The sequence below is a fragment of the Emydura macquarii genome, unplaced genomic scaffold (assembly GCF_026122565.2).
Source record: "Emydura macquarii macquarii isolate MOO-44397 ecotype Brisbane River unplaced genomic scaffold, CSIRO-AGI_Emac_v2 contig_1253, whole genome shotgun sequence".
NCBI classification, from domain to species: domain Eukaryota; kingdom Metazoa; phylum Chordata; order Testudines; family Chelidae; genus Emydura; species Emydura macquarii.
This window is the reverse complement of record NW_027131390.1, coordinates 2,763,701-2,775,707: the sequence shown is the minus strand read 5'-3', so window position 1 is coordinate 2,775,707 and position 12,007 is coordinate 2,763,701. Positions and strand designations below refer to the sequence as shown.

At 41.4% G+C, this 12,007-nt stretch overlaps 1 protein-coding gene across 2 annotated transcripts in view; it reads right to left on the bottom strand.

Moving 5' to 3' along the window:
- Window positions 1–3,158: 3,158 nt before the first annotated feature.
- WDR44 (WD repeat domain 44) overlaps window positions 3,159–12,007 on the bottom strand; it is a 51,294-nt gene continuing 42,445 nt past the window's right edge. For both annotated transcript variants that reach the window (XM_067548004.1, XM_067548005.1), the window contains exons 17-20: window positions 8,589–8,704; window positions 5,530–5,657; window positions 4,390–4,521; window positions 3,159–3,862 (exon numbers count right to left, since the gene is read on the bottom strand). In XM_067548004.1, the coding sequence (XP_067404105.1) occupies window positions 3,768–3,862; window positions 4,390–4,521; window positions 5,530–5,657; window positions 8,589–8,704 (471 nt within the window). In that variant the 3' untranslated portion in view covers window positions 3,159–3,767. The remainder of the gene's footprint in view (window positions 3,863–4,389; window positions 4,522–5,529; window positions 5,658–8,588; window positions 8,705–12,007) is intronic.

Sequence of the window (12,007 nt, the reverse complement as noted above, 5' to 3'; positions counted from 1 at the left end):
TAGTCAATATTCTTTTTATGTTTATGTCCAAACCTAACCAGTGCGGTTTTTTTTAAAAGAAAAACAATGAAACTTGCCAAATAATGTAAATATTATTCAACCATCAGCATTAATGCTAAATGGCCAATGATTTGACTATGCCAAGTTTCATGAAGTTTCTCTACTAATTATGCAGATTCACCTCCACCTTGTACCACTAATTAATATGCACAAAAATATACACATTTCAAACAAATTCTGAGTAAAATATTCACCAGTAATTAATTATCTGGCTCTGAACCTCACCTGTGAATATCACTTAAATAGGTGACCCAGAAACATGCAGCCAAAGTCTGCTTTCCTCCTTCTGCAAGACCCACAATAAATCAAAAGGCAAATAGATACAGGTCTTTGGTGTCTCTAGTCACAGTATCAGACTGAATGTTTTCCCTTGTATTTTTAAATATATTGCTGCTGAGACTGTGACCTCTTTGATGCAGGAACCTAGTTGTCATGCTCCCTGCATTGTGAATATTACTGTGATGCAAATAAGAAGTCATGGCAACATGTCTGAAGTTCCACAGGTGTCACCAAAAGCTGGTGCAGCCTAGCAGACAACATAGCTGCCATAGTGTCTCGGGGCAGTGTGTGCAGACATAAGGGGCTGTAGCTTTCTTGGATTGTGCTCATACACCCTGCAGTGCACAAACCCCGCAAGGGATAACATTATAGGCCCGGCCAGGTAACACACCAGATTGATTTTGCTAGCCTTTAAACTGACAGGGAAATGTCAGAGTCAGAGCACCTGACCAAGACATGTATGCATGGGGCTTCAGAAATCAGACTGGGCTGGTGCTTGGAGAGCTGGCATCATGGAAAAAGCAGAGTCCTACTATTCGTCACTGATACAGCAGCCCAACTTGGGGCCCTATTCCACATTTGCTCAGGAGAAGGGCAGTGTTTGGACAAACCGATCACCTGACGCACATTCAAAGTTGTGTACATATGCCACTGTGGAGAGAGTTTAGTCTCAGCTACTAAGAGTTTAGGACAAGTTTGTGTTTACATTGATTTTTTTTTTCCTGCGTGTTTCTTTAGGCAAAGAGTTTCCTTGTTACATTGTCTCATTGTTTTCTTGTACTTCCCAGCTGTTATCACCCATCTTGGACTGTAAGCTCCCTGGGGCAGGGACTGTCATTTTATTCTGTTTGTACAGTGCCTGGCAGAATGGGGTTCTGGGGCTACTGTAACACAAATCAGATTGTGTACAGACCATTCCTTTGCTTTACCATCCCCACGTTGAGAGTATAAATTATTTATTTAAAAGGAAAGAACAGCATGTTCCCATCCAGCTTTGAACATCTGGGAAGCAAGTGGATGGTGGTTGCAGAAAGCAGTAATTTCCTTTCCAGGAATTGCCTGATTACAGGTACATGCTGTTGTTGAAGAGGCACCCATGGCTACTGAATGTTCACTAGTGTAACATGCATTTCACTATAGCTAAGTTAGGATCTGCTCATTCTAGTGGAAGCAGCAAGGGCTTCTGTCGTCAAAGGCTGCGAAAACCCAACTGCCTCTCCAAGCTCCGCTTTTAGAACAGCGTTCAAACGTCATGAATCCTTTTATCTGACACTATGCTTGTTGGGAGTGATTGTGGAAGCTGAAAGACACCAGAAGTGTCAGAGAAACACATGCCTTTCCTACAGACTTTGGCAACTGCCTCCCAAGAAGGCAGGCTTTATGCAGTAACTAAAGTCCATGGTCTAAAGGCAGGAGCTGGCTGCAGCACAGATAGAGGGATTTGGAGGGATGTATTGTTCCGGAATCTGTGATCATGCTGGCTTGTTCTACTGATTCTCAGCTAGTTCTTTCCTTGCAGGTATTTCCTCTGAGCAGGAATTATTCCTTCCTACAAGGATGATTCCTCTCCACTTCTGTTCATTTCTTGGGATTTGTTTGGCTTGGCAGGGAGGGGCTGAGAGTTGCCATATTTTAGGTGGGATTTTGTCTGCACAGCCATTAATGGTGATTCCCACTGATGAAAAGAAACGAGTTAGTCTGTTAGAAGAGATGTATGCCATGGGAGGAAGACCTCAGGAATGACAGGAAATGCCTCCTTTTAAGTGTCTCACATCCCTCTGAGAAACCCCCACGCAGCTGAGCCAGGTCTGATTCCTTCAGCCGCAGATGTCCATGGGTCATATCTGACCTCCTGGGAACAGCTGGTACACTCCACAGCTCTGTGGTGCTGAGGTAGGGCGCAGAGGCCTGAACGGACAAAACTGTAGGTTGTTTTCATGTGGTTTGTTGTAGCCAAGTATTCAATGATCCACCAACTTCAGGCGGAGTGAAGATGATGTTTATTACTTCTCTGATAGTAGCACCTTCATGCAGGATCAGGGCACCACTGTGCCAAGCACTGTACAGAATAGGCTAGGCCAATCTCTGAAAAGTTGTCTAGTTTAAGATGCAACTATGGGTATGGAGTAGGAAGGAGCAAGAGACTAAGGGAAATAACAGTGGCACGATGCATAAGCAGACTGGCTGTGGGCACAGCTCACTGGTAACAAGGTGTGTGGTTTTTTGTTTTTTTTTTATACCGAGGTATCTAAACTGTTGAATCACAACATAGTTCAGAAACCATGAGAGCTGAAAGTACCAGTTTTACTTAACGTAGATATATAGCAATGAATGCAGAGCTAAAACGTGTTTGGTGTATAAGACTGTCTCGATCAGAAATAGTCTGAAAATGAATGATATTTTCCAAGTGTCTGTGACCAATTTTTAATGATACATCTTTGTTCTCTGAAATGATTTTAACCATCAATAACATTTCATGGGTTATGTTGCCCAGAATGTTATTTCATTGGTACATTATATGAATATTTACAAAGACTTGCAAATTCAGTAGCTCTAAATGAACAAAAAGACAACTTAAAACTTTTTAAATTACAATGCTTAAAAAAAATATGTAAACAGTTTATTTTACATTGTTGTAAAATATAAGAATTGTTTCTAATGCAGCTTCATTTTTTTTAGGTGAGCATTGCATGGTGCTCATGAATAAGGAATGAAAGAATTCTTTACATAGAAATATTGTGCTCCAGTGTGCAAAATATATATATATATATATATAAAGGAACCTAAATGCACAATTAAAAGACAACAAAAATTTTCACGTCCTGAAAGTTGACAAATTTATAAAAACGATTAACACATTGTTATTGACCCATCAGAAACTTGCATAACTTAGATATTCTGAATTACAACTACCACAAATTCAAAATATATCACCTTCCTTAGAAATGGAATTTTGTGCAAAGAGACTGCATTTTTTTTTCAAGCTAGACCATTTAGCATTTTTTTAAATTTATTTTCCCCTCCCCCATTTAGTGGCCACAAGCACCACTAAATAAATTAACTCTTGATATATGTTCAACGTAGTGCATGTAACCAAGAAGGCACACACATGTGTGAATATATTAACATATTTTCATGCAGAAATCTGTGCATGTTCACAATTATGTAGCAAAACAATGGCATTTAGAAAATGTAGAGCCTATTTGTTTGGCATGGTTATTATTATACATTTCTTTCTATTCTACAAGCCCAGGTGTTAATAGGTTGACTACTTCCCAAGAGGTCTGATAACTGAATAACTTTACAATAAAGATTTAAAAGTAAATCAGCCTGGGATGCTATTACGTTAGATACTTTGCTTCTGTCCATGTCATCTATGGAATTTTACTCCCAGAGTACCAGATTTTAATGCTATCAGCTACAAATAATTAAGATACATTTTTCTTTTTGTTAATGAAGACTTTGATTGCTCCAGTAAAGTCAGCCGATAAAAGCACTTCTGTGTGATCTGTCTTCAAAGCACCTTAGTAAAGGAAAAGAAAGAATTTAGTTGATTTTAAAAGAAAACTGCTTATTAAAACTAAGCTACCAACTGCAATGGAAGGTCCAGTTTTCGACTGACGACGAGGTACAACATACCTTGTCCTCTCCATATTCCTGACCATGTTATGGTCAGTAGTTACCTCATTATTTGACAACACCATAAGCTATCTTTGGGTGAAGAACACTCTTTTTATTATGGGTTTTCAATGAGGCGCTCACTGGCCTGTCTGAATGGAAAAATATACATCTTCCTGATGAGGACTGGATGTCAGTGATATGTTCCTAAAGAGAAACTTGGGATTCCCCTCATTTGCACATTTCTAAACAATTTCTACAGAGTAATCGTTGGGTGTTTTTGTATCTTTTAAAGCACCTCATTAAAAAATGCCCACACTAACTGATGACCTACACTTTTCCTCTCAAGAGCATTATTTACACACTATGGCTCAAATCTTGCCTCTGACCTTTTCAGCTGGTACCAAACACAGGTGGACATCAGCAACCTACCAGAAGGTATAGTGTCTGATGCTTCAGGATCGTCTCCCTTGCTTTCAGCTTCTTGTTTTTCAGAGGTTTCCAATGATACCATCAAACTGGGGTTTGGAGCAAAAATTGCTGATGTGACAACTGCATTGTGTGCTAAAGAAAGATGGGAAAAATCCATTTTAAGATTAATTCATTTCAAGAAACACCAATTTTCTAAAATATAGCATGTTTAAATACAGAAAAAAAAACCCAAGAATTTCAGTGCCAAAGTAGCTTAATGTAAACAAAACATCACCACCTGCATTTTCAGGGAATTCTGGCAGAGTTTGGGGCTAGGCGGGGAGTATTGTTGCTATCTTCAAAATTTGAGGAAATACATAAAGGGTCTCTACAACCACCCATCCCATTAATTAAGATACATACTAGGACCAACCGCCCAGACAGAACAAAAATTATACAAGAAACTCCTCTTACTTTAGCTCCCTTCCCCACTAGAAGTCAGGTGTGTGTGTGTGCGTGTGCGTAAATGGGTGTTTGCTGCTCTTGTTTTCTTTATACTGATGTCATGTTTTCTTATTTTAAGGAGAGGCAAGTTACAAAGCTTAAAATTTAAGCAATTCATTTAGTTTTTCAGAGTCAACTTGCTCTTTCCATACAACAGAAACCTCTGGGATTTTGATATAGTAACTTTTTAAATAAATTAGACACCAATCAACATACGCTTCAATATTTATGGCCTTAGTTCCACGACTGAGCTAACAGCTCTACTGACCTGCATGAATTACAGTGCACACAGAAACCTAGAGTTCCAACCCTGACTGAAGTTGGACTGATCTCGATGGATTATTTGAAAACTTTAAGTCCGTCTCTTATCATCCCACTTATTCAGTTGTACATAGTCAAAAATTCTGGAGGATCTCTTCAGCTCTTCAAATGAAAAGTTTCATTATGAGCAAAGCTCAAAGTTATATATTACACCTTGCTTCTACAAACTTAATGCTTGTTTATATAAGGTTTATGAATCTGTGGGATTTTCCTTACAGTTTTTAATTGTTGCTGGCAAAGTAAAAGCCAAAAGACATCAAAAACATTCAATCCCTAAAACTGTACAAGCTTAGATAAAAACCAAAAGATATACAAGATCAAGTAAACAGAATTTACCTTTAATGCCTTCCCAGAAGTCATTACGGTCTCTCCTTACCGAAGTAAACTTGCTTAAGTCATGGTAGGTGCTCCAGATATAAACATATTTATCTTCTGAGCCACTTACAATGTAAGTAAAATCATGGCTGAAGATACAAAAGAGAAAGACTTATTACCTTAATCTTTTGGCTCTTCCTCTCAGCACACTGCATTGCTTTCCTTAAAAGGACATGAAATCACAGAAAAGCACACACCTGCTGTTTAAAACTTAAAGAACAGAAATAGGAAATTATTCCACCACCATACAGAAAGACTATTACCAGTCAAATAAATGCCTCGTATCAGCAGCTAGAATGTAATAAAGGTGATTAGATCTGAAACCAGAAAAGGATTTGGACACTAGAACAGTAAGGAATCAATGTAAGCAATTGTGGAGAAACACGAGATACCATCAAAGTATTGTAGCTCCTTTACTTCAGTGGCAGCAAAACCGCCACTTAAAACAAGAAACCCAGAGTCTAAAGACAGATCTATACCACAAACAAATTGGTATAACTACGTCGCTCGGGGCGTGAAAAAATCCACCCCTGAGCGATGCAGTTATATTGACTTAACCCTCGGAGCAGACAGTGCTATGTTGACGGGAGAGCTGTTCCTTTGACATACTTACTGCCTCTTGGAGAGGTGGATTAAGTAGTAGTAGTAGTAGTAGTGTCTTCACTAAAGCACTACAGTGGTGTAGCTGCACTGATAAAAAGCTACAGCAGCACAGCTGTAAGTGTAGATCTGCCCTAAAATGAGCAGTCCACTTAGCTTAGGTGCACAACGGCAGATGTCTAGCCACCCTCCTCTGCACAAAATGCTCCCCAACAACTGAAAATGATAGCTGTGAAGCCCAACTTTGTGCCACTGCAAAGAAGTTACTGTCCTGCTGCTACTGCAACTGGAAGGGATTACACTATCCTAGTTTACTACTCTCAGTGACAAGTAAATCACTTTCATATGAAAGCACTGTGCTGTTTTTCTGCTGCTTCTGGCTGCAACCTGAAATAAGCACCTTGCAAGATACAAGTGACAGTGCAGCTTACCATACAATATAGATATTTATGGTCTGTCAAACAGACCAGTACCTAAAAGCACAAACTTTGTGTATGAAAGGCGGCAAAAATTACAGCCATTTGAGAAATAGTCTGTGATCATATGATGACAGACTGCCATAATGCATATACAGGAGCACAGTCAAGGTAGTACATGCAATTCCTAAACTGAGAACCTAACTATGCTACCCCTATATTCTTGCTGCATTGTTTGGTTTTTAAATGTAAGCATATTTGAACTTTACACAACATACAGACCTATTGGCGTAAACATCTCCCCCGCTACCACCACCACCTCTCCCACAGAGATACCTGGAATTTTTGTACACTTGTTCCTCTTTGGCAGCTGAGTGTGAGAAAAGAATCCCAGTGCAGATTTTGGGTTAAGCAGCCATAACGTAAGAACGGCCACACTGGGTCAGACCAATGGTCCGTCTAGCCCAGTGTCCTGTCTGCCGACAGTGGCTGTTATCGGATGCTTCAAGGAGAATGAACAGAACAGGGCAACCATCAAGTGATCGTTCCCTTGTCGTCTAGTCCCAGAATCTGGCCGTCAGAGGTAAGGGCTGTGTCTGGCCTGACTACCATGTATGGCGGTGGTTCCCAACTTGCAGCCCGCAGGGTCTTTCAAAGTGGCCTGCTGCTCCCCTCCCGCTGGCGGCAGAAGGGAGCCGCTGCCTAAGGACCCAGGCAGAGCACGTTGCCGTGGGGCTACAAGACCTGTGCAGTTTCCCTGCTGCAGCCAGGGGCACAGGAGATCAGCAAGGAGGCAGCCTCCTCGCTGAACTCCATCCATCTGGCTGTGAGGGGGTTAGGGGAAGGCGCTGCTGGCGGAGCAGACAAGACCCACCATGCTTGAGGAGGGGCAGGACCCTACAAATCAGTGCCTTGTGGTTTGGTCTGCACTTGGGCAGGTCACCCACCGTTGACTCAGCTGCCAGGCCATGTGCTTCAGTGTGTAGTGACAGTTCCTCATCTACACTAGTGCTTTGTCTGTGAGTGCATGACATACTGAGAGTGATTTGTGGGTGTAAAATAGTGAATGTAAAAATGAGCACAGTAGCATCAAAACGTTTACTTTAAATATGGAATGATTCGTAGTCCTTAACGCTGCATACGTCAATACATTTTTTATTAGCTGATAGACAGGTGGCCCTTCAGAGTTCTAAAAACAATATTTGTGGCCCTCGAGCCAAAAAGGTTGGGAACCCCTGAGGTATGGTATGTGTAAAAAGGGCCCCCCTTCTTCCTGCAGGCTCCCCAGGTTTTCAGTAGGAAGCTGACACCTCCATGCCTGACTGGAGTCAGAAGCTCAAAGGAGCTTAGTCAGGGAGAGTATATTATGCTTACTGGGCCAAACATTTCTCCCCTCACCAATGAGCTTTTGGTGGGTGAAGAATTCCTCCCACTCAGAAATGCAGGCAACTTGCTGATGGTGGTGGCATTAGCAGCGGTCAAGAGCCCTTTGCTTCCCTACAACAGATGGGGAAGGAAGAACCAAGACATCAGCAGCCTCAAAGACATGTTCTTCATTAAAGGAAGAAACCTCAGAGAACTTTTCTTTCTCCTCACCCTCGCAACTAAGTACAGAGCTTATTCCATCCCTAGAGCTTCACCAGCATCCCTAGAGCTTCACCCTTCTGAGAGGGGCTTGGAGCCTGTGCGGTGCCAGCTGTGGATTAATGATGGAACACGACTCAAGAACTGGGAGTAATGGTGCTGGTGAGGGACAGAGATAAACCATGAGAGCTCTCTCTGAGCAGCTCTGCCACGCCTGCCTGCAGCGTGGGTTTGTATTCTCCCCTTCCACACAACTCCCGTGGGATTTCTAGCAAACCAGCATTCAGGCTGCTCCGTATCATATTAGGTTACATACAGATATCCTCCAACCAGAGGATTCTGTACATTACCCATAACAGAGTTCTAGGAGATCCACGAAGTGTGTTGCTGTAACACATTCTACATATTTCCACTTCTTACCTGAAGCTGGCTTTGATTTGGCTGCTGCTGTTGACATAACCTTTGTATTTCATGGACAAGGACAAATCTCTTAGGTCATACAGTCTGATTCTGGAGTCATTTGATGTCACAAGTATCTAGAAGTGAAACAAAAATGTTGCAGACATTTAGAAACAGCTTTCAAATTTAAAATTCATATAAAAAGGCAAATTACACTAAGCACAAACCTTTAGCAAACGATGCAGCATACACAACAGATCATCATAGCTCATTCAAACCACAAAGCAGCAGAATTTCCAGGTACTTAAGGAGGAAAGTAAGTGCCAGTCTGTTTATCACATACATCTGTCCCAGAAAAACTGGTACGATGACATTTCCACGTTTTTGTCATATCAAACAAGAGATACATGACCTCCTCACCCAAGTTGGTTAGGGACCAAGCCAAATAAATAGTGTTACTTTAGTGCCTAGGAGTCCCAGTCATGGACTAGGACCCCATTGAGCTAGGTGCTGTACAAACACAGGACAGAGAGAAAACCCTTGCTTTAAGGAGCTTTCAATTTAAGTATAAGACAAGAGTCAACAGATGGGGGGAGCACAAGGAAGCAATGAGTCAGTATTGGTCCGCATGATAGGCAGCAGTCTCAGCACACCAGTGGCCTAACCACTATCAAGTTTTTTGTTGGATCACGTCAAAGGAGAGTTTTAAGGAGGGATCTGTAGGGGGTTAACGAGGTAGCTCTGCAAATGTTTACAGGAGTAGGAGGAATTTTTATAGGACTGGCTCTTCCCAAGCGTGATGGGCAGCATGGGAGAAAGCACAAAGGCGCCTGATTGAAAATCTGAACAAGTGGGAGATGGAGGCTGGCAACCTCGGCTGACTGGAGGTGGGAGTCAACTGCTCAGTAGTAAGAGGTAAGTAGGGTGAGGACTGACCATGAAGGGCCTTGAAAGCGAAGACAAGTAATTTATGTTTGATCAGATAGAGAGCGGGGAGCCAGTGAAGATGTTTAAAGAGAGGAGTGATATGGCCAAAACAACGGGCTATGAAAATGGTCTCTAACAGCATTCTGAATGGATATGAACAAGGCAAGATTGCATGTGTCATGGCCAGAGAAGGATGCTGTTATTGAGACGTGAGATGAGAGCCAGAACATGCGCTTTGGCTCTGCAGATAGATAGGAAAAGCTGTATTGTAAAGATGTTATGCAGGAGGAATCTGCAAGATTTAGACACAGCCTGGGTGTGAGGACTGAATCAAAGATGGCACCCACCCAGGTTATGGGCCTGAGTGACAGGCAGAATGGTGGTATTGACCGCAGTGATTGAGAAAGGAGGAAGTGGAGAAGCCTGAGGGAGGGAGGCAATTCAGCACTCTATTAACCATTATATCAGCAACTGAGCACGTGTGTCTGGCCTGTGAGTTTCCTCTCACCATACAACGTGGCAGTTAAAAAGGGGAACTTGAATGAGATGAGTTCCCACAGGAAGCCATGTTTACTTTAGCTTTGTGACTGGGTGCTCTTCTATTCTCCGTCTCTCATGCTTTTAAAGCATCCAAGTAACATGCTCAGATCTGGAACCCTTCAGGCATAGTGCAAGATGCAGCTGTTTAATCTGGTTTCTTGCTGATTGGCATCAATAGGTAACTCGGCAGAATTTCCATAGCTACCATTTTGATATCTGTGAAGTATGCTGTTCGCTCAAGTCACGTGGTATTGTTTCTGCTCCCTGACCGGAAAACCTAACTGTTATAAACAAGTTCTTGAACAAACCATTCAGGCTTGGACTGTCTCAAGAAAACGTGGGAGAGAATGACACCAAATTACTAACAAACAGACCTAGGGAATTTAAGGACATTTTTCAAAAAAAATTTCCTTTATTATTTTGTACCAGGGCAGTATATTTAGCTACTTGTATTGACTCCAGATTTCAGAAAGCCTAGTTCCCTCCTTACTGAAGGATAGATTAAGCCAGATTTACTGGCTGGTTAGTGGTATTCATATTTACTTTTTCTCTTGCCCCTTCATGCAAAGTACAGATAAACTCCAATTAACTGAACCCTGATTTTTAAATTCAGATATGTCCTTTGCATCTAATGTTAATGTAGGAATACATTTTGTTTGATATTCAGATTATCCAAATGTTATCTCTGGGATATTTGAATAATTGGGATTTAACCTGTAAATAAGTAAATGTGTATGTAAATAAGATTTCGTTACTTTACAGGACATTAAAGTTGACAAGTACAGCTCATACAGATCTATGTACGGCAGACCAAAGGACATTGCATTACTTGGTACGGGAGATTTTGGAAACTTGCTAGGTATCCTACAACAACAAGGAGATGGCTGTTCAGTAATTATGGTCCCTCCGAAAAGCAGAGTCATGCCATTCACATGACATAGCTGGAAGAACAGGAGTAACTCCAAGTAAGACTGGCCAATTATTGACAACGTAAGTGATTTAATGTTGTTTACTTGCTCATGAGATTGTTTTGCACCTTCACTGTCACACTTTTCAAGATCAAGGATTTAAGTGCACATTTAAAAAGGAAATATTAGAAAAGATACATGGGAAAGCAACTACTAAAAAGAGGACAGAAACAAGTTCAACTCACTAGCACCTTCACACCATCATGGAAATTAGCAGGATCTGCAGTGTAGCAATAAGCCACAATGAGATGTTGAAAAAGTGGGTACACCACTGGACCCTTGGTGCGCACCGTGAAGTAGAAGTGGTCAACTACCAATCAGTGCAAACAAATTGTAACAGTCCTTGGTGTGATTTATTGCTATTACCATATGTTTATTGGGTTTCCTTATTCTGGTTTTAATTTAATTGTATAAAGTTCATTTGGAGTGGGTGTTACATATTATATCCTTAAACTACAGAGGGAAGATATTTCTTGAAGGACAGAAACACCCCTCATATGAGCAGGTCATCTTTAACATAATGGGCAGAGGGACTCACCATCTCTAGATAAGGTTCCACCTGTGCTCTTCTGGAAGCTCATGCATAGCTCACCACCACCACAAAAACCCAACTGATTAACCAGAGCATGACACTGTACAATCCAGATCCAAAGACGTCTGACGTTTCTGCACTCCCTTACAGCATTGTACCCTAGATCCAGACCAATCACATTAGCTGGTGATCTACAGTTACGCCAGAGCCAGTTCATCCAGCATAACATCAGAGCCTTGGCAGAGCAGAAGTTACTGGCAGCTGAGAATTTTCTGTCGGTTTGAGATCAGTATGTTGTAGTATAATATTGCAAGACATTGATTCATGATAGTTTGTCCCCTAACTCCAGTTTTGACTTTGTGCATATTTCTCTCTTATGATGAACAAGGGGACCCACTATGGAAACACTGAAAGTAAATTATTCTCTATAACAGCAACTTCTGAGTCATGTGTAACAACGTTTCCAGGTAAAG